The 22,686-nt window shown below is 47.4% G+C and overlaps 1 protein-coding gene across 8 annotated transcripts in view; it reads left to right on the top strand.

Moving 5' to 3' along the window:
- Positions 1-22,686, top strand: part of BCORL1 (BCL6 corepressor like 1) — a 66,152-nt gene that overhangs the window by 15,409 nt on the left and 28,057 nt on the right. For 4 of the 8 annotated variants that reach the window (XM_084790902.1, XM_084790900.1, XM_084790899.1 and 1 more), the window contains 7 exons: positions 3,385-3,522; positions 5,609-5,739; positions 11,102-11,192; positions 11,434-14,712; positions 18,947-19,112; positions 20,146-20,226; positions 22,040-22,429. In XM_084790902.1, the coding sequence (XP_084647028.1) occupies positions 5,654-5,739; positions 11,102-11,192; positions 11,434-14,712; positions 18,947-19,112; positions 20,146-20,226; positions 22,040-22,429 (4,093 nt within the window). In that variant the 5' untranslated portion in view covers positions 3,385-3,522; positions 5,609-5,653. The remainder of the gene's footprint in view (positions 1-3,384; positions 3,523-5,608; positions 5,740-11,101; positions 11,193-11,433; positions 14,713-18,946; positions 19,113-20,145; positions 20,227-22,039; positions 22,430-22,686) is intronic. The other 4 variants (XM_084790904.1, XM_084790903.1, XM_084790898.1 and 1 more) reach the window with 1 other exon arrangement.

The raw sequence follows: 22,686 nt of genomic DNA, 5'->3' as shown, positions 1-22,686 counted from the left end.
TAAATCCAGGACAGCCAAGGCTACACAGAGAAAACCAAAAAAATCAACAAGCAAGCCAGGTGTGGTGGCACATACCTGCAATCCTAGCACTCAGGAGATGGAGGCAGGAGGATCAGGCATGCAAGGCCAGGATCGGATGTATAGTGGATTTGAGGCTAGCCTGAGTATCATGAAACTTTATGTCAAAATAAAACAAAAACTATCCCAAATTGATAAACAAACAAACAAAAAAACCCCATCATCTACTTTAGTGTAACGTATTTGTCAGATTCTCCTCTTCTTCATACGCAGTGATGACCATTCTTTTGCTTTTAATTGTTGTGAAATCTCTTTGTTTTGGTATCTTCTTTTCAAAACAGAATGTTGCCCTTTTGTAAAATCTTTGCATTTTAGGTCTGCCCATCTTCTATTAGTGATGCCCCCAACCCTGACTTGGGACACAACTTGTTATATAACCATTGCTTCCCTTTTTTGTTAGCGTATTCTCTCTAACCTTTTCTAAAATGCTTCAGTGCTTCCCCACAGTATTTCAGTTTGGCCCATGATGGTGAAATGTTTCAGGTTCCCCTATTTCATTTTTCCCGTTTGATTGCCGTATGCCGTGGCCTTCTCTTTTATGCCTTTGTTTGTTTGTTTGTTTGTTTGTTTTGAGACAGGGTTTCTCTGTGTGGCCCTGACTGTCCTGGACTCGCTTTGTAGACCAGGCTGGCCTCGAACTCACAGAGATCCCCCTGCTCTGCCTCCCAAGTGCTGGGATTAAAGGCGTGCGCCACCACACCCAGCCTTTTTTCTTCAGATCTCTACATGGCTTTCCTTCTACTACCTGTTCATTTTCAGTTTAGCTGCTATTTTCACCATTTTAAAGTTATAGTTCTCCCAATAGCCCCCCCCCCTTTTTTTTTTTTTTGGTTTTTCAAGACAGGGTTTCTCTGTGTAACAACTCTGGCTGTCTGCCTGTCCTGGACTCTTTTTGTAGACCAGGCTGGCCTTGAATTCACAGCAATCCGCCTGCCTCTGCTTCCCGAGTGCTGTAACAGCCCATTCTTGTCTTGGTTTCCCCTATTCTAGTTTGGCCATTATGGCTGGCTACCCAGTCCTTAGTCCGTGCAGCCTACTTGTTAGACACATTTCCTAGGATCTCAGTCAGCTTACCTGCTGCTATCTACATTTGGCCTCCTAAATTGCCAAGTTTTTTTTCAGGCGCACTTGGGCTTTGAGCTTGTAGGGCATGCTCTTTTTCTTTGTCCTTATCATGAGTTAGATAAGACTTTTTGAGTTCCTTTGCCCAAAGTGTGGCTAGTTTACAGTGGTCCCACTCATTGCTTTCCAGACAGTGACCAGCCTTTGAATCTTGGGTCATGCAGCTGTTCCTAACAATTGAATGGTTGTGACACCTGGGAAAATCCTTTGAGGTGTTTCATATCCTTGTGCCTGTGATTCCTGGGTCATTTGGGATTGCCAAGTTTCTTCCAAGTTCCTTTTATGGTTCTTATGGGGGGAGGGGAAGAGTGAGAAGTAGGAGGAGAGAATGAGAATATTGATGTGGGTGCTTTGAGTGAAAGCAAATGGGTGTGAAAGCATGTGTGCCGTGTGTGTTTACAAGGTTTTTCTTTTCTGCTCACCTCCCCTATGTACTCTATAGTGACTGATTGCTATTTGATTGGACAGGAGGTAACAAAACAAACTCCTAGGCTTACTGAATCAGAATGTGTGGATCTGAGACCTAAGATACTATTTGGAACCAGCTCCTCTGTGCTCTTGGCTTGGGGAACACTGGTTTGCATTGACTGTTCTGGTCCTGACTCCTCCGTTGCCAGCGGAAGCCTGTTTTCTAGTGCAGCATTTGATGCTCCCACCGGCTTTTGCTCCTGCTACATGAATCTTGCCTTCTTATTGTAGGCCACTTAGTTCAGTGTCCTGCCTGTGAGTTTGCTGTTTTCTACCCCTTGAGCACAAAGACTGCTTCTGATTAGCAATACTGGACTTCAGATGGTCAGGCGTGCTGCTCTGATAAAATCACGGGAAAAGTTCTGAGGCCAAGATTGAAGAGGATGCCCAATCTTCAAGATTCACGAGGGCTGGAGGGACAGTTCAATGATCCAAGAGTTTCACTTCTCTTACAGAAGACCAAATTTTATTCCCAGAACACAAGTCGGGTGGCCTGTAACTATCTCTCTAAGTCCAGCTCCAGGGTGCCAATACCTTATGGCTTCTGCATTCATGTATACGTAGCTCCTTCCACTCCTCACTCCAGGGAGGGAGGGAGGGAGGGAGGGGAGAGAGAGAGAGAGAGAGAGAGAGAAAACTTAAAAAAAAAAAGATTTCCTGAAAGTGGAAACATCCAGTGGCAGTTTTGCTCTCTTTTGTGTTAGCCTTGGCTGTCCTGGAACTTGCTTTGTAGACCAGGCTGGCCTCGAACGCACAGCAATCCACCTGCCTCAGTCTCCCGAGTGCTGGGATTAAAGGCGTGCGCCACCACTCCCAGTTTAGGCCTCGCAGCTCCTTATCTAGGGGGTGTTTGGTCTGTTGCTCTACTTCCAAACACTGGGAATCCCCTTTTGACTTCTGCCCTAGACCTGCAAACAATTAATCTCCTTGAAACAGAGCAGAAGTAATTATGAGTGAAAAATCATGTGCTCAGGCTGGGTGGTGGTGGTGCAGGCTTTTAGTTCTAGCACTTGGCAGAAGCAGGTGGATCTCTGAGTTTGAGACCACCCTGGGCTACAAAGTAACTCCAGGATATGGAAGGTTACACAGAGAAACCTTGTCTCATCACCCCCAAAGAAAATCATATATGGTCACTGAAGTACCTGTTGTGTACAGATACTTAGATTGTTACTAAAACTTGTACCTGGTGTTGCAATTTATCTTCCAGCAAGAATAGGTCCTTCTAGTGCCTGACTCCTCTACTGTTTCCTAGAGAAGAGGGAACGGTACCTGCTGTATTAGCCAGCAAGCAGAACTTTCTCTCCAAGCAGACTGAAAACTGAATGCATATTAAGGTTTTGTTTTTCTTCTTAATTAACGAGAAAGCTAGACGTGCTATAGCTACTGTAAAGAAAAAGTCAAAAATCACAGATTTACATGGAGTAAAGGAATTGGGTTGCAAATTGGAGGAAGAACTGGTTTTTCACAGTGAGGTGGAGGTGGAGGCAAGAGGCCAATCCCAACTTTATGGGACCATGACAGAGTTTGTATATGTATCACCTACTCAGAATTTATAGAGGTGCAAAATAGGACAAAGGTAGAGAACTGAGGAAGAGTCAAGCAGCTTCGAAAAAGGTGTACTGTACATAATGCTTTTCTTTCTTTCTTTTTTTTTTTTTTTTGCAAGCATGGTAGACACTTTCATCTTGATTCATTTTACTTCTTGTGATTTCTCAGGATAATCCCTCGGTTCTCATCTCGATTTCAGTCCCATATAACATGTATTTACTGAGTCCTTACTGCAGTAGCTGATCCTGTGCTGGAGAGACAGATATGCCGTGTCCCCAGCTAATTTGCAGCAGAGGAGAAGCCGAGGTAGGCCAGAAGGAAGAAAGAAAAGTTAGGAGAGCCAGAAAGGGAGGGGTTAACGGTTCTTGGGCGGAGGCTAGGAGAATGACAATGGCATTTCAGCTAGGCATTGAGGGTTGATAGTGAGGGGAAGAAGGGGCACAGGTGGAGGTCATCTTACAGCAAAGAAGCAGCAGAGTCCTGAAACTCTGGCCGGCCAGGAGCTGGGGGTGACAAGAATGACAGGCAAATGGCAGGATACAGCAGAAGAGGAGCCTGCAGAGGAGGTTTCAGGCCAGTTCTTGAGGGCCGTGAAGGCTGTCCTAAGAATTCTGGCTTGAGTGCTGGCTTGATTCTGATGGCTTTTGACGATGGTAGGGAGGTCTGATGGAAGCAGCGTTTCAGAAGGTGAACTGATTGTGGAATCAAGCGATGGGAGGCTGAGATGAGAGAGCAGCTAAGAGGCCAGTATGATATTCCTGGGTCGAGATGATGAAGGCCTGCACCAGGCCGGTGGCAAGAGGGGCAGAAAGAGGGGGAAATGGCTTTATCAAGACTTGACTCCTGATTTTATCTCAGTGATGGGGAGAGGAGTTGAAGAATGTTCACGTGAGAGGACAGAAGTGCTAGTAACTATGGAAGCATGCTGTGACTGGGCATGGTGGATGGCCTGGGGTGTCCATTTATGGGAATAGATAATGAGTCCAGTTGGAGTTCTGGTGGATTTGAGAGGCTTGGTGGACATCCACTCAACAGCAAGTTGCTGGCATCTGGAATTCTGGTCAGAAGTAGAGATGCAGATGTGAGAGTCACCAGTCCCTCTAGGGGTGAATTGAAATTGTGAGAGATGAGAGAGATGGGGGGAGAGGCTGGCATGCACAGCAAGGGGAGATGCAGAAAGAGACCCTATGTTGATCAGCTTATTGTGAATGATAGCCCCTCCACTCACCCTCCCCCCGCCCGACATTGTCCCCAATGTGCCTTAGTCTGTGCTGTGTGGCTTGGAATGCATTATAACAGAGAATAATTTAATATGCTTGTTGTCCTTCTTGTCACCACCCCTCTAGAATGTAAGTACTGTGTAGGTATGAATTTTGTCAGGTTTTGAATCCTTAGTAGCTAGGACAAATGTTTGTTGAGTAAGTGAGTTGTGTTGAGTATGAACAATTTGTAAAAATTTAAAGGATAAATGGAACAAACCCCTGGTGCGACTGTACACTAGAAAAGTCTCATCACCGTAGGGTTCGGTTCAGTTGAACTTTGGTGAATGATGACTTTAGCTAATAGGTTAACAAAACCGGCTCACTGGATAAAGCTATTTTTCTGGATATCCCCTTTTCTGTCAAAGATGAAATGACTGTGCAGTGGTTGTCAATAGCAAGAACTAGATAAGACATCGGCTCATGCAGGGGTTAGCAAGCCACAGCGGGGCAGACAGACTAATAGAAAAGGACAAGAACAGAAACGCGAGGTTCTTGATGGAGATTTGTTTTTGTTCATTTGTTTGTGGGCAGAGTACAAAGAGCATTGCACCTAATTTGGAGGGAGCTTTCTCCACCTTACGTAGATGCTTTGTGACCATCTTGGAAACAGAACAGACTACTTCTGAAAGGCTTCTAAAGAAAGTGTGCTTCTCTGGAGCGCTTCAGTTGGCCTTGTCACTCAGATCCTGCCCTACCCATGGATTAGAGAGCAGCAGTGGAAGGAGACCCCAGTTGTCTTTCACTGAACCTGCTGCTCAGGTGTTGCTGTAGCACTCTAACCGGGGTTGCGTTCGCTAAATCTGTGTAGAAAATACACTGTCCCTCAACTGTATGCCATAGATTGAATTTCCTCAAACATTCAACCATATGTGTCTTTGAAGATAATTTAAAAATCACTCGAGTGATTGACAGTGTCCTCATCTCCATCCTCAAATGTAGATTCCTGGAAAGCTGGTGCGGTCTTTTCCTTATTTGGACCATAATTTTCCATAGCAGGCTAGCTTGTGAGAGTGATCACTGTAGCATTTTGATGCCATGATTACCTTAATTTAAGTGTTTCAGTTGTAAAAGATGGTCAGAGCAGCTGTGCTTGTTCTCAGCCTTAACTTTTTGGTATTCTCTTTCCTCAGGGGGGAGTGGCCACAGCAGATCTTATCTGGCAGTGAGTGGCTGTCATGATCTCTACAGCACCGCTCTACAGCGGCGTGCACAACTGGACCAGTTCTGACCGGATTCGCATGTGTGGCATCAACGAGGAGAGGTAACGGTTTAAAGGTGGCATCCAGTAATCTGTACCTAGTCCCAGGTTGGGAGTAGGATCTAGGGACAAGATTTTTTGTTTGTAGGCGAGCGTGGTGGTGCACGCCTTTAATCCCAGTACTCAGGAGGCAGAAGCAGGTGGATCTCTGTGAGTTTGAGATCCTGGTCTACAAAGCGAGTCCAGGACAGCCAGGGCTACACAGAGAAACCCTGTCTCAAAAAACAAAACAAAACAAAAAAAGATTGATTGTTTCTGATTTTCCTAAAACATGTGGAGCACCTGCTTCTGCCACACTGTCCCTGTTCCAGTGAAAACGAGGAAGCCATGGGATGATTTTTGCCACCTGGTATTATGCGTTTAGTGATAAAGAACTGTCAGATTGTGTGGCAAAAGGAAAGTTCAGGTGCTTGCAGTTTCTATTTCTTCTGTCAAAGTTTGGTGCTCAAAAGTCTAGGTAAGGTATTTGTGGTTCTTGTCCAGGGCTTACATAGAGCTTTATGATGGGAGCTGGTCATCGGAATTCTAGGGGCCACTACTTCCTGCCTCAAGAAGTTAGCAAAGCTATGTCAGGAAGATCTTACAGAGTATCAAAGGAAGATGAGGCTGCTGATCATAGCTTTAACATAAAGTTCAGTTACTGATGTCTGCCTGCCTGATTTGTGTGTGTGTTTCAGTTTTCTGATATTTGGTTGGCCAAGAGAGACCTTTTTCATTGTTGTGTTGGTTTGGTTTGGGTTTTGTTTTGTTTTTGTTTCTGTGTTTTGGTTTTTCAAGACAGGGTTGCTCTGTGCAGTTCTGCCTATCCTGGAATTACTTTGTTTGTAGACCAGGCTGGCCTCAAACTCACAGAGCTCTGCCTGCCTCTGCCTCCCAAATGCTGGGATTAAAGGCTTGGTGGTGCACACCCAGCTAAGAGAGGCCTTTTAAAAATTATGCATCATACCAAGGGTATCCAATTGCCCTTCAGAGTTTCTACTTTCCTTTTATACCGCTTGGCCAAATTGCTCTGTCTGGTGGTTAGGGGGCCTTTTCAAAGTTCAAGGCATTTTTCTGCCTTGCTTGTCAGTATTTTAATCCACTGAGTATTTAAATTCAAACACACCAGAGCAATTATGATAGGGCTTTCCTGCCAATTTAAGATCTGGGGTCTTCAAAAAGAAGAAAAAAAAGAGGCTTGATTAGGTCTGTTAAGATGGCTCAAGATGCTTGCCACTAAGCCTGAGAACCAGTTAGACCCCAGAGCCCACTGGGGGTGTAAGGAGAGAACTGAGTCCCACACATTGTCCTCTGACCTCCACATGTACTCACCAGTGCCACTCCATACCCAAAACAAATGAGTGAATATAAAAAAGCATTAAATCAAAAAAATATTCACATGCTAGGAGAGCTAATGTTGATAATTTTGAAGGGAAAAGAATCTCTTTTGTTGTTGTTTGGGGTGGGTACTGGGAATCATGAGTGCTAAGCGTGTTCTGTACTGAGAATCATGACGGTTTTTTGTTTGTTTGTTTGTTTGTTTAATCATTTTTTTTCTTTAGATCCTAACTAAGGAAGTGTGTACTTGTCTGTTAGGAGAACAGACTTTATTTTCTTAATCCTTTAGAACCCTGTACTGAGGAATGTGTTAGAGATGGACATTAAAAAAGAATTTAGTTTGAGAATACAAAAATTAAAACCAATGAAAATAAGACAAAATTCTTCTGGGAGACAACAAAAAGAAAAGTATTCCCTTTGTGTATGAGGTCTGTTCTTAGATAATTCGAAAAGGTGCTCTTTGGCAGGGCAGGGTGGTGGTTATAACTCACGAGTGTGCACTGGTGGGCCATGTTGTTCTACTTCTCAGTAGTTGAGGCTGATGGAGAACTGTGAGCCTGAGCCTTAAAGAAGCTAGTGCCGAAGTGAGGTGTGGTTACTCACATCTATAACTCCAGTAGTACTCAGGATGCTACTGCAGGAGGGCTAAGGATTTGAGACCAGCATGGGCTACCTATTAAGTCTTAGGCTAGGCTTGAATACATAAATGAGACCCTGTCTCAGTAAATCAGGCCTAACCCAAGTAATTAAACAGTGGACAGATTACATTGTTTCACTGTCTATGCTATAGTCCTTCCATCCTTTCCAACTTATAGACCATACAAATTTGAGGTCTAAAGCGGTATTTTAGGAATAAATTTAAAATTACATTGTGGAAGTCTGTCCAGCTTCATCAAATATGGTTGAGGAGTATAGAACAGCAGGGTTAGCCTTTTTGAGGACTCCAGGTGGCATCAGACCCCGAGCTAACTCAGCTTGCTTTCCTCTACCATTAAGCCATTTCTTCATTCACTCACTAAGCATGTAGTCAATACAAGAACAAACTGGTAGTCCAAATTTGTGCATCACTAGTGAGTGCAGTGGAGTGGTGTCAACAGGCCCTATGCAGTCTAGATGCAAGAACGATGGATTTCTTTGGGAATGTCAGAGGCCAGTGCCATCTGAGGCCAGGCTAGAGAGAGCTGGGAGTTTGGGGTGAGGGCTGATATCCCCTGATTGTTTGGAGAAGGCCTTGTCTGGAATGAAGGGGGTCCTGGGGGAGCAGTGGGACTTCATACATGAAGTCTCAGGGGCTGGTAGGGAAGGGGCCCCCATGCATTCCAGGTTGGATCTTTCTCTTAGACATTGTCCTAGGTCCAAGTGGGAACTGAAAAGGTCCAGTGTGGCAGGTCCAGGTGTTAGCCTTTGATAGTTAGGAAAACAGCCTTGAGAGATTTTGGTTAAGTTCAGCAAAGCCTTGAACAAAGTAGCTATCTTCTAGTGGGAAGAAACAGTGGACCAGTCCTGATCGGAGTCTCTGTTTTCCCCATCACCTGTTGCTCCATAACCTAGCTCATTTGACCTAGCACCACCCCCTTGCATTTCTGATCCCTGATCCCAGGCTCCCCTTTCAGCGGAGGTTTTTTTGTTTTGTTTTGTTTTTTAAATATTTATTCAGCTTTGCATCCCCCTCAGAGGATTTGAAACATCATCTCACACACTTTCCCAGAGCTTGAGGGCTGGTGCTGAGGCTTAGGCTTGGCTAGAGTAGCCAGAAGTGTTGCCGCTTCTGCCACCACCAGTTTCTCTGCCTGGCTCTAGGCTTCCCTTGGTAACTGCTGGCTTGCAATAACACAGCTTCTGCTAAGAAGCAGGATTTCTGCCCAAGGAGGAGCCCACCAAGCGGAGAGGGAGCTTGGTCAGGAGGGGAAAGAATGTAAACAAATCGTGCTTTTCCATGTGGAGTTGTAGAGGGAGGGGCTGCTGTTCCCCTCACTACCACAGCCCTCCCCTGCCCCCAAACCATGCCTGGTGATTCTAGTTAGAACACGCCTCTTCAGCCCCAGGCTGGGTACATACATCTCCTGCTTTTCTGGTCTCTCAGGAGTTGATGTGAAAAGTGTGTTTTCCCTTTCCCTGGGGCCCTCCCTCTCTCTCCCCCCCCCCTTCTTTAAGACCCCCCAACTGCCTCCAAAACCCTTGTCCTGTTTGTTACCAACAGTTATTTCCAGCAGTGGAACCCTCCCACTTCTGCCACCCTAGCTGCTTTTTAAAGGGGGACAAGCTTTCCCCCCTTGACTAGCCCCTTCTGAAACCCTAAAAGATGGGGAGAGGTCTGCTATGAGCCCCATTGCTGGTTTTTTTTTCCCCTCCGGGTTCAATTTGGGAGTCCCTGTTTCAGGCAGAGGGAGGAAGTTATTTGCAGGGATACTCGTCCTTGCTGGAGTTGGCTGCAGGCACCTCAAATAGCCTTTAGACCAGAGTAGGTTGGTAAGGCAGGGCCTGACTTTTCTTCATGGGCTGTATTGGATCTCTGGCAGGGCTCCAAAGATGGCAGACAAACCTAAACAAAGAGCAGGCTCAGGCGTCCTATGCTTTGCCCACCCAGAAAACTTGCTGCAGCTTTGTTCTTTGACCCCCTACCTCCTCTGCAGCCACTCCCACCCAGGCCGCTGCCCTATTGTATTGATAAGCTCCCCAGCCCAGGATCAGCATGTACCTGCTGCACTTAAAGCAGCAACCTTTGAGTGGGCCCTTGGCCTCCAACTTTACTTTAGCAGTCTGATCCTTTGTTTGTTTGTTTTGTCCAGTGAAATATTTTTGGTTTTGTTTTGAACATTCTCACCTGAAATGTTGAAGCCTCTTTTTTGAGCAGGCGGGGCGTGAGGTGAGATACAGATGAGTTTTTCTCCTTTGAGACTCAGCTTTCCCGACTTATGCCTTTACTTATGGCACATACCAATGTGAACGTGGAGCCTGTGGCTTTGGGGGTGGGGGTCAGGGGCTCCCTCTGAGAGGGGAGGTGGTGGTGCAGAGAGGCTGAAGGGCAGGTGCTCCCTGTGTACTGTGTGAAGGGGAAAAAATGCTGGCCGGAGCCAGGTAGAGCTCTAGAAATATTCCTTTGAAGAAAAAGAAGTGGTTGGTTTTTGTTTGTTTGTTTTTGTTTTGTTTTGCTGTTTTTAAATGAAGACAGGGTCTTACAGTGTAGTCTTGCTGGCTTGAAATTCCTTATGTAGACCGGAGTCCAAGCAGGACTTGAACTCAAAGAGATCCACCTGCCTCTGCCTCCTGAGTGCCAGAATTAAAAAAAAAAATGTGTGTCACCACATCTACTGCAGTGTTGTTGTTGTTGTTGTTGTTGTTTGAAACAAGGTCTCCTGTGGCCCATATAGCTTGGAATTCCTTACCTTCCTGCCTCCACCTCTTAAGTACTCAAATTACAGACACATGACATGTGCTCAGCTAAATGTAGTATTTTTAAAGCACCTCTTAGTGTCAGTGACCAGATGGCCTCAAATCAGTGTCATTGTACGTGCTGTAGATGTGGATGCCTCTGGGCTACAGGCACGCCTGGCCCCGTAGATGAATAGGTAATTCAGATTTGGACTAGACTTAAAGACACAATGGGAGTAGAGATTTGCTTTGGAAGAGGTTTATGGGGTAAACAGGGCACTTCCCCTGTTGCTAGTTAAAATAAGACTGGTTTCATGCCTTCGAGGCATAAGGGTCACACCTCTCTCCATTTGAATTGAATGGTCAACTTGATAGGCTAGCTCCTGGGAGAAGGAAGATGCTAATGTGGGGCTGATCCACACTTTTTGTGAGAGAACTAGAAAACAGAATAAGCCTGCCCCACATTCTGGTCAAACAAGGTTCCTGTTCAGGAACTTGACAAGCTCTGCTTTGCCTCATTGAGCGCCCCACTACCCTGCCATCCCCTGAAGTCACCATGGGAAGGGAGACAGGATAGTTTTGTGGGAAGCCAAGCAGGCAGGACCTTCTAGAGGAAATGTCGATGGCCTAAGCCTGAGCCTTATGTCCCTTTTTTGGGTTGTATGTTCCCTGCCAGAAGAGCACCTCTTTCTGATGAGGAGTCCACGACAGGTGACTGCCAGCACTTTGGATCTCAGGAGTTTTGTGTCAGCAGCAGTTTTTCCAAGGTAAGGAGCTATGTGTTGTCACATGCTGCCCACCAAAGGGTGAGCTTCTTAGGCCATGTGCCTGGTTTGGCCATCATGAGAATGTTCTAGGTGAGATAAAAATTGCTATACATGTGCGCTTCCTGTACTTTGCAGTTCGTTGGGTTTGCCAAGAAGACCAGCAGATACTTCTTAGGGGCCTCAGGACCCTTGTCATCCTCAGGGACCTTGCTAAGATGTGCATACTATTCTTTCATTGTAGGTGGAGCTCACAGCAGTTGGAAGTGGCAGCAATGCCCGGGGGGCAAACCCAGATGGCAGTACCACAGAAAAATTTGGGCACAGGTCAGAAGATCAGCCTGATGATCCCCAGCCAAAAATGGACTATGTTGGGAATACAACAGAGGCTGAGGGCCTCCTGGTGCCACTGAGCAGCCCAGGAGACGGGCTTAAACTACCCACTCCCGATAGCACTGAGGCCAGCCACAGCAGGGCCAACTGCTCCTGGACTCCCCTAAGCACCCAAATGAGCAAACAGGTTGACTGCTCACCAGCCGGGGGAAAGGCTTTGGACTCTCGGCACAGTGTTGGGGAGAAGAACACTTTCATTTTGGCAACTCTGGGAACTGGAGTCCCTGTGGAGGGAAGCCTGCCTCTAGTTACCACTAACTTCAGTCAGCTGCCAGCACCTATCTGCCCACCTGCCCCTGGGTCGACCTCTGTGACCCCATCGGTTCCTGATTCATTCCAAGTTCCCCTTTCTGTCCCAGCCCCAGTGCCCCACTCAGGACTAGTTCCAGTCCAAGTTGGCACATCAGCTCCTTCTCCTCCCCTCGCACCTGTGCCCACTCTAGCTCCAGCACCGCCCTCGGTGCCTACTCTCATCTCTGATTCAAACCCTCTCTCCGTGTCGGCCTCTGTCTTGGTGCCTGTGCCAGTGTCTGCTCCCCACTCAGTCCCAGTGCCACTGTCGGCTCCTGCTCCTACTCCTCTCACAGTCTCTGTTTCTGCACCTCCCTTGGCTCTGATTCAGGCTCCTGTGCCTCCTTCAGCTCCCACTTTGGTCCTTGCTTCTGTCCCAACTCCGGTTCTAGCTCCCATGCCAGCATCCACGCCTCCAGCGGCTCCTGCCCCTCCATCTGTGCCGATGCCCACTCCAACCCCATCCTCTGGTCCGCCTTCTACCCCTACCCTCATTCCTGCCTTTGCTCCTACACCGGTGCCTGCACCCACCCCAGCCCCAATCTTTACTCCAGCCCCCACGCCCATGCCGGCTGCCACACCAGCTGCCGTCCCCACCTCAGCACCCATTCCAGCCTCCTTCAGTTTGAGTCGAGTGTGTTTTCCTGCAGCTCAGGCACCAGCTATGCAAAAAGTCCCCCTGTCTTTTCAGCCAGGGACAGTGCTGACACCTAACCAGCCACTGGTCTACATCCCACCTCCGAGTTGTGGCCAGCCACTCAGCGTGGCTACGCTGCCAACCACTCTGGGAGTCTCTTCCACGCTCACACTCCCAGTCCTGCCATCTTACCTGCAGGATAGGTGTCTCCCAGGTGTGTTGGCCTCCCCGGAGCTCCGCTCTTATCCATATGCATTTTCTGTGGCCCGACCTTTGGCTTCCGATTCCAAGTTGGTCTCGTTGGAAGTGAACAGGCTCTCTTGTACTTCCCCATCCAGCAGCTCCAACAGCCAGCCTGCTCCTGATGGGGTCCTTGGACCTTTGGCAGACACCTCCCTCACCACTGCTTCTGCCAAGGTGCTTCCCACTTCCCAGCCTTTGCTGCCAGCCCCCAGTGGGAGCTCAGTCCCACCACACCCCTCCAAGATGCCAGGTAGCGCCGAGCAACAAACCGAAGGGACTTCCGTTACCTTCTCTCCTCTCAAGTCACCTCCACAGCTGGAGAGAGAGATGGCCTCTCCACCCGAGTGCAGCGAGATGCCTCTTGACCTCTCTTCCAAGTCCAACCGCCAGAAGCTTCCGTTGCCCAACCAGCGTAAAACACCTCCCATGCCTGTGTTGACCCCTGTGCACACCAGCAGCAAGGCCCTCCTTTCCACTGTGCTGTCTAGATCGCAGCGCACAACCCAGGCTGCCGGCAGCAGTGTCACTTCCTGCCTGGGCTCTACTTCTTCACCTTTTGTTATCTTTCCTGAGATGGTGAGGAATGGAGACCCAAGCACCTGGGTGAAAAACTCAACTGCTCTGATCAGCACCATTCCCGGCACATATGTGGGAGTGGCCAACCCAGTTCCTGCATCCCTGCTGTTGAACAAGGACCCTAACCTGGGCCTTAACCGAGATCCTCGTCATCTCCCTAAGCAGGAGCCTATCTCCATCATCGATCAAGGAGAGCCTAAGAGCACTGGTGCCACTTGTGGCAAGAAAGGCAGCCAGGCTGGTGCTGAGGGACAGCCAAGCACAGTCAAATCCCGTTATACCCCAGCCCGCATTGCCCCTGGGCTGCCGGGATGCCAAACCAAGGAACTGTCTTTATGGAAACCTACAGGGCTGACAAATATGTACCCACGGTGTTCCATCAATGGGAAACCCACTAGCACCCAGGTCCTGCCTGTTGGCTGGTCACCATACCACCAAGCATCTCTGCTTTCTATTGGCATCTCTAGTTCCGGGCAACTAACCCCCAGTCAGGGGGTGCCTATCAGGCCCACCAGCATTGTTTCTGAATTTTCTGGGGTGTCATCTCTTGGTTCCAGTGAAGCTGTTCATGGACTTCCTGAGGGGCAGCCACGGCCTGGGGGCCCCTTTGCTCCAGAGCAGGATGCTGTCACAAAGAACAAAACTTGCCGAATTGCTGCCAAGCCTTATGAAGAACAAGTCAGTCCTGTCCTCTTGACTCTCAGCCCTCAGACAGGGACCCTGGCACTGTCTGTTCAGCCTAGCAGTGGGGACATTGGAGTAAATCAGGGGCCTGAGGAATCTGAGAGCCACCTCTGCTCTGATAGTGCTCCTAAGATGGAAGGCCCCCAGGCAGCCTGTGGCCTGAAGCTGGCAGGGGACACCAAGCCTAAAAACCAAGTGCTGGCCACCTATATGTCCCACGAGCTGGTCCTGGCCACCCCCCAGAACTTGTGCAAGATGCCTGAGCTGCCTTTGCTACCTCATGACAGCCACTCTAAGGAACTTATTTTAGATGTGGTTCCAAGCAGTAAGAGGGGCCCGGGCACAGACCTTTCACAGCTTGGAAGTCAGGTGGATCTGGGGCGGGTGAAAATGGAGAAAGTGGATGGTGACGTGGTCTTCAATTTAGCCAACTGCTTCCGGCCCGACGGCCTCCCAGCCGTTCCCCAGAGGGGTCAGGCGGAAGCTCGGGCTAAAGCTGGGCCAGCCCGAGTGAAACGGGAAAGCGTTGGGGTCTTTACTTGCAAGAACAGTTGGCAACCAGAGGAAGAAACAGAATCTCTGCCACCCAAAAAGCTCAAGTGTAACAAAGAAAAGGAAATCGAGGGAGAACCACAGCAGCAGCCACCGCCACCACAGCCACATGATAAGCCCATGGTCCGGACTGCCCTGGCGTCCAAGGTGAGTGTCAGCGCATGGCCTAGAACTCATGCTCTGCTTCAGCTGTGGTCTCCGCTGCATTTGACCCCCTCCCTCCTCTCTCCCAGACAGTGTACTCAAGCAGCTTAGCTGTGTGAACAGAGCTGATGGATGGGAGGTTTTCCCTTTTTGACTCGTGCTCTCTGTATATGAGAGGTTCACCTGAAAAGGGCCGAGCTCATTCTATAGGGTATAGGAAATGATTTCATCATTGGAGCCAGGGAAGCCATTGTCCTAGATAAAGTTGGAAAGCAGGAGAAGGTATTGGTGAAGGAAATCACTCTTCCCCAAGGAACAGTTCTTCCTGGTTCTTTAAAGACGATGAACCACTGGCCTTGGCAGTTTGGAGCCCAGGAAGGAAAAGATAGGGTCATTTGGGCCCCACTTCTTCCTAGCTCTGTGCCATTGATTAAGTGTGCTACTTAATCTCTCTTGCCCTCGGTTCCTTCATCTCTGCAAGGAGACAAATAATAATGCTTATTTAGAGGATTGTTGGAAAGATTAAATGAGATGATGGTCTGAGCTATCCACACCAGGCTGGGGAGGGTTGGAGATTTGTTGAGTAACTAATTAATGGGAGAAGGGGTTCCATTCAGGGTGATGAGAAAGCTCCTGTACCAGGCAAATGGTGATAGTTATGCAGTTCTGTGTTTATACTGAAAACAAGCGTATTGTGCATAGAAGTTAGTGAATTTTTGCAGCATAGCTCAGTAAAGCTGCTACAATGAATGAGATGGCACACAAGTGCTTAAAATAGCACTTGGCACATAATTAAGTGCTCAGTCGGTGTTAGTGGCTGCTTTTGTTTTTAGTAACAGAAACTGAATGGCCCCTGCCTTCATGAAGCTGATGTTTTGCCATATTGACTTAAAGGCGAGTAGGTATAGCCCTTCCTGTATGAGACGGCCAGTTTCAATAGGCCAATTAAGAAATGTGGGGAGCAGAGAATAAAGTTACAGGAGGAGAAGGCAAATTGAAGTGTTGTTAGGTCCCACTTTCTTGAGAAACATGTGACTATTAGCCAAGCTGAGATGAGGAGTTAATTCAAAACAGCCCATTTCTGGGGATGGCCAAGAGGCAGAATAAGCTCCTGATGCTTGCTTGAATTCTTTTTATTTTATTTTTATGACAATCATATCTATTTCCTGTGCTTATGCGTATGTGTGTTGTACATGTATGCTACAGCATCTGTGCGGAGATCAGAGGACCATTTTCAGCAGTTCTCTTTCTACTCTGTGGGTACCAAGGATCAAACTCAGATTGTCACATGTAGCAGCAAGCACCTTTACCTGCTAATCCATCTTGCCTGCCAAAGAATTATATTTCATTTGATGCCAGCTATACTTTATTCTTGTCCTTTGAAACATATCTGAAAACTCTGTTAACCTAAACACCAATTTGTTTTCCCTGTCCTCCCAACTTCTCATGTGGTTGGAGTGCATCATATATTTACTTTTACGGCTGCCCTGGCAGATGACACAAACAAATCTCTTCCAGATATTCTGTTTTACTTTTTTGTTTTGTTTTGTTTTTGTCTACCTTAGGAAGTAAAAGTTAATGATCTCTATAAAGAGGCAGCTAAAAACAATATTTAGAAAATAAGTAAGACATGTTCAAGTTTATGTGCATTTAACTTTATTGTCCTTGCCTTAAAAATAGTTTTTCTTTAGATGTACGCGAAGGTCAGATTTTAAGCAGTCAACTTCCATCTTCCTCTTTTCTCCCTGGTTCTTTGTTTTCTAACACTTTGGTTCATAGGAACTGGCAGTGCCTTGCTTTTCATTCAGCTTAGTTCTCTGCGGAGTGAGCAGAGGGTGGGAATCTGATGGGGAATGGGTACTCCCTGTGCCTCGAGGATTGAGGGTTCTTTTCCCTCAAATACCCCATCAGTCACATCGCTGACAGCCTGTTTTGCTGAAACTAGAGAGTGATAACCCTGCTGGAGGGGGATACAGATGTGATTCTGGCAAAACGTATGTGGTGGCCTTCCATTCCAGTGGCCAAGTACCTGAGAGAACATTAAAAGAGGAATGGTTTGTTTTGGTTTACGGACTCAGAGGTTGCAGCCTCTCATAGTAGGATGAGTGTAGTGGGACAGAACACGAGCTGCTGCTCATGGCAGCCAAAAGAGAGGGAGGGAGGGGCAGAGGGAAGAGAGAGAGAGAGAATGAATAGGAGCAAGACTATGGATGAATTTATGTCTGCAGTACTGGCCTTTCCTTTTCCTGTTTTGTGTTTGGGAGTGCTCGTGGGTGTGGGTATTCATGCATATAGATACCTGTGCAGGCCAGAGGTCTGTCTTAGGTATGATTGTTCATTAGTGGCCCACTTTCTGTTTGGAGACATGGTCTTCTCTGGAAGTTGGAGCTCATCAGTTACGCTAGAGGCATCCACCTAGCTCTGCCTCCCCAGTGCTGGATAGAGCACACTTGACTATTTTTCTGGCGCTGAATCATAGGTCCTCATGTTCTTGTAGCAAGCACTTGACCTACTGAACTACCTCCTTAGCTCGTCAATTCTCCCTTTTCCACCTGAGCCCTGGGCCTATAGTGTGATCTTTTTCTATCCTTAGTTAGTTCTCTCTAGAAAAACAAACCAAAACACAGATCCGTGCAGAGATGTGTCATACCAGGGGCTTGTCAGCCCCAGTTGATAAAGCAAGATTAACCACCACAGAAGTTCAAGTAGGTGTTTGTTTGTTTGTTTGTTTGTTTGTTTTAGTTTTTCAAGAAAGGTTTCTCTGTGTGGTCCTCCTGGCTGTCCTGGACTTGCTTTGTAGACCAGACTAGCTTCAAACAGAGATCCGCCTGCTCTGCCTCCCTGAATGCTGAGATTTAAGGTGTGCACCACCACACCCAGCTGACTTCGAGTGTGTTTAGCTCTTCATGTCTTCTTAAAACCTAATTTCACATTCCCCAGATCCACAGGAGTAGAAACAGCCTACCTTACCATTTCTTGCTTCATGCCATGGAGAAATCTCAATGCTTGTAAAAACTCTGTGGCTTTGGGGGTAGAGTTCCTACAGTGTGCAAGCTGACCACTCAGAAGTAGGTAGCAGTGGAACCGAGCACAAAACAGTTAAAGAGGCAGCAACTAGAGAAGGAGAGGATTAAAAGCTGATGAGAAGAGGCCCAGATATAGGGACCAGGAGCCTGGACTAAGGGGCTTGGCCCCAGCTCCATCTTTCTTACTGCAGATGTAAACGAGCCACTTTGCAGGGTGGCCTGGTAAATGGCAGCCCTTGAGTTAGTGTGCATGCTGAGCTGTGATGGTTCAGGAGGAGTCACTTGACTTCTTCGAGACTCAGCTAATAGTCTTGGTTTCTTTATCTCTTCGGTGAGGTGATTGTTAATGATAAAGCAAGTGGTAGACTTGAAAGTGGTACAGACTATGAAGCATCCCTTAATACACAGCCAGCTTCGCTGCGAGGGGTATACCAGGCCTGACCCTGCTCATTGTGTTCATGGGGGGGGGTGGAAATTGCACCTCCTGTGTAATGTTCCTCTTCTTGCTGTAGTTAAATCCATTTTCTGGTGTTAACTGACACATGAAAAAAGTTTTCTTTAGCTGGCCATGGTAGTGCACTCCTGTAATTCCAGCAGTCAGGGAGGCAGAAACAGGTGGATCTCTGTGAGTTCAAGGCTAGCCTGGTCTACAAAGCAAGGCCAGGACAGCCAAGACTACAAGAAACATCCGGTCTCAAAGCTCCACCCCCCCCCCCCCCGCCCCTCCAAAAAAGTTTCTCTTGACTTGCCTGTTCTTGGAATTATTGTCAGTTAATAGCAATCCCATTCACAATGAAGCTGTTTGAAGCATGTAGCTATCCAGCTTGCAGCCAAGGCATTTTTGTTCAGTGCTTTTCTCGACTTGTGTTTGGGTATGTAGAGTTTGGGGCCTAAGTTTGGACCTTTAAAAAAAAAACTTTGGATGCTGGATGCGTGTGTGTGCTGAGGGTCCATGAATACAGATTCTATAGACCTCTTTAATGTGATGTGGATGCCTGGAGGGGTCAGCAAGGACATGTGACTCAGTCCAAGAGAGCCTTAATAGCCTACCATGTCCTATAATACTGTGAGGCACACACTCCCAGCCCTAACTCTGGCAGTTCATGTCCATGTGTAAGCAACAGGCCTATGGCTTGACCCTTCCTAAGAATGGAGAGCGTTTTTAAGAAGTAAAACGGACCTCAGACCTGACTCGTTCTATCTTTGCACAGTGCCGGAAGCTGCCTGGAGACCCCCAGGAACCCACCAAGAAAAGCCCCAGAGGGGCTTCAGATTCAGGAAAAGAGCACAATGGAGTCAGGGGAAAGCACAAGCACCGGAAGCCAACAAAGCCAGAATCCCAGCCTCCAGGAAAACGAGTCGATGGTCATGAGGAAGGTAGGTCCCAAGGGCCATGCATGACCTGGTGGCCTGAACTCCAGAGGAATACAGTGGAATTTTGGTGGAGAGAGAGAGGAGCTGAGAGATTGAGTGGAAAATGGATCCTTCTGTGCTGTGGAGTAGAGTAGTGATGTCACAAGCCAGCGAGGGTGCGGGTGTTCTGGCCTTGTGAATTAGAGTGCCGCACATGCTGAAGTCTTGACATTGAACAAGGTGTTTGCAAGCACATAGAGAGCAGTCCTACAATAGAGGCTCCTACCCAGTTCCACGAGGTGGGATCTAGGCTCGAAGTACTTAGACAAAAACAACAGAGCTGGGATTCATTACACTGTTTTCTCTGTCTTTTGGTATGTTGGAAAATTCCCATTCTAAAAAGAGAAACAAATAGCTGACTGGCTAGCCAGCTAGAAAGGTTTAATGATGTCTCAAACCTTTTGTATCAGTTAAGGATACCCAGAATGTTGGGGTTGGGTATGGGGTATACTTGAGCTGTATTCTCTGCTGTAGATGGTCCCTCGGTGCCTTCATGGGAGGTAATCCAGGCATTCCTGCCTCCAATAATCCATGTTCAGGATCTTGCTCATTGGACATGACATACCTCTTCTATTTAGCTCTTGTATACCCGTTCCCATTTGTCCACAGCTTCCTGCCTTACCTTATTAAGGTCCATTGAAGTTGATCTTCTAAGGGATAGGCTATAGCTCAGTTAGAACTTAGTGAGCAGAGCAACAACCTCATGTCATGTTGACAGAGATTGTACTTTGGGGCATGGTGTTGAATTGATTGTGTATTGCCTTTATTGGTGTCAGCAAAAATGACCCAGCCCCCAGTTTTCAAAAACCTCATTCCCAAAAAAGAGATGGTGGTGGCAGCGGCAAAAGGCGAGCCAGTTAGGTTGAAGCAGTGCCATTGCAGGGCCGACACTAGCCTTTTGCTTTTCTCATGTGAATATCCCATGTGGGCTTTCTGGCTTATAGATTTCTCATTGTGATATTTCTGCCTTCTGCCCCTAAACCACACACCACTCCAGGTTCCTTGGAAAAGAAAGCAAAGAGCAGTTTCCGTGACTTTATCCCGGTGGTTCTGAGCACTCGGACACGCAGTCAGTCTGGTGAGTACAACTAAGAAAGGCCTTGCTCTGGCATCTTTGAAAAGGTAGGCATGTGGCTGGAATGATTTTGATGTTGGTGCAAGTAGACGGTTGGGAATTTGCTTTCCTGTGCCCAAATGACTGGCCTCTTGCAGGGACAACAGAGTCCTGGGTTGGGGTGGTTTGCTTAACTATGTTAGATTAGATTTGACATCATCTCTTGTTAAGAGCCAGTGATGGAAAGAAAGGTCCCTGCCACTCAGGAAATGATTGTTCCAAAGTTTTGCATCTTGGGGCCCATCTCAAGCAGAGACATTCAACCTTTAGGCTTTAGTCTCATCACCCTGTGTGACAGGCATTATCAAAATCAGAAGGGTCATTGAGTTGTCTGGGCAGGCATGGTAGCTTTTAATCCACAGAGCTTGTATTGGTTTTTGTCTAAAGAAGATTGTTGTTGCCAGCTGTCCTCTTTTCTGCTGGCTCTCTTGGTATACAGGACAGAGATGGTTGCCTGCATTCACCCACATTTCCATACAGATTGGAAGGAGTGGAGAAGCATGGCTCAGTGAAAAGTCAATGATGTGACATCCTGTTAACTGGCACCTCAGCACATGGCGAGCTCTCTGGTAATTGGGGCTTATAATGATGGCCTGGAGGCCTCGCAAAGTCCTGAAGTGTCCTCTGAATCATCAGAGAGTGATTACATTGTGGCCAGTCCCATTTTTGTGTTAAACACATTGTGCTGTATTTGATTCTTTGGAAATTGGTGATTTCTGTGTGATCTCTGTGGTGATTCTGTATTAACCAGAATATTAGATTACCTAGAACATTCTGTCCCCTGCCTGGTCCATATAATGCAAGGCTTAGTGGGATAGTTGATGTCTTTGGTTCAAGTCTCTGGCCGACTTGAAGCTTTGGTCAAGGGTGGCTTTTTCCCTCCAACCATTTCTTTCTTCTGCCAACCTTACTGGGGTTTAGGGATTGTTGGGTTAACAGCTGGACTTTGGGAGAAACAAGGAAGGTGGTAGGTGTCCTGTGGTGTAAAACCAGGCCAATTTAGGATTGTGCTTTTATTGTTAGCAAAGTTAAGGGTAAGTGGGGAGAGAGAAAATAGCTTCTTGGGAAGGTGATCCAGGAGAATAGAAAACATGCTGTTTGTCTGGGGGTGATCTGGAGTGTGTGGGGTGCATTTCCAGCAGCAAGGAACAGCTGCAGTGGATGGGCAGACAGACTAGAGAGAACTCCACCCTTGACCTTGGCAACTCTGTAGGAGGTGGGAGTCAGCTTAATGGAAGAGGGCCTGCTGTGTCCACTGGGACATGCCTGAGTCTGCCTGTGTCACAGGAAAGGGACTCCTTGCTTTTCTGTCAGAGACACTCTTCTTTTGTGATGATTCTTTTTGGCCAAGGTGGCTCTGTTGGCCATATTGGTGGGACCAAAGAGTTATTAGATCCTAAGTTGTACTACCTTAGGATCTTCCTTACTCCCTTGTCCTCCAAACAGCAGAGAACTGTAGCTCTCTCCTGCCCTTTTGTGCCATGTTTGGCACCACAGATAAGTAAGCATGGATTTTTGTACTTCATAATTTTATGGCATTCTGGACTCTTTTACTTTACTTTACTTTTACTTTTACTTTAGTACTTTCAATACTAAAGACTGAACGATTTCATTTGAGCCCCAGAGCAGTCCTTTGAGATAAGTGTACCACTAGTAACTGACCAGAGGCTGATCTTGAGCTCAGTTCTACAAATTCCTGCTCTAGGACAGTTGTGTCAATACCATATTCAATCCCTTAAAGCAGTACCTGAATCTCTTCTGTATTTCTCATGCATAGGAAGCATCTGTAGCTCCTTTGCTGGTATGGCAGACAGCGACATGGGAAGCCAGGAAGTCTTCCCTACAGAGGAAGAGGAGGAGGTAGCTCCCACCCCAGCTAAGAGGAGAAAGGTGAGAAAGACCCAAAGGGACACCCAGTACCGCAGCCATCATGCCCAGGACAAGACCCTGCTGAGCCAAGGCCGCAGACATCTGTGGCGAGCCCGAGAGATGCCCTGGAGGACAGAGGCTGCCCGGCAAATGTGGGACACCAATGAAGAGGAAGAAGATGAGGAGGAAGAGGGCCTGGTAAAGAGAAAGAAACGGAGACGGCAGAAGAGCCGAAAATACCAGACTGGGGAGTACCTGACAGAACAGGAGGAAGAGCAGCGGCGGAAAGGGAGAGCAGGTAAGGCTGGTCATGGGCTGCTAATCCTGTTGTGGCATCATCTGGGAAACTTCAGGTGTAGTGGCATTCACACCATGTCTTTACCAGCTGAGGGCCTTAGGACTAACAGTAACCTGGCGCTATGCTCTTTGGCTGTTATAAGGGACTCACTCAGAATCACCTTGAATATATGGCTTTGAGTGTAGAAGGAATAGACACAAGGTAGCTTCCAGGTGAGCTGAGGACTTGGAAACCCTTGCCTTTTTTTTTTTAAAAAA

This window comes from Acomys minous (genome assembly GCF_964271855.1).
Source record: "Acomys minous genome assembly, chromosome: 7".
Taxonomy (NCBI): domain Eukaryota; kingdom Metazoa; phylum Chordata; class Mammalia; order Rodentia; family Muridae; genus Acomys; species Acomys minous.
Note: the sequence above shows the minus strand (reverse complement) of the source record. Positions and strands in the feature narration are given on the sequence as shown.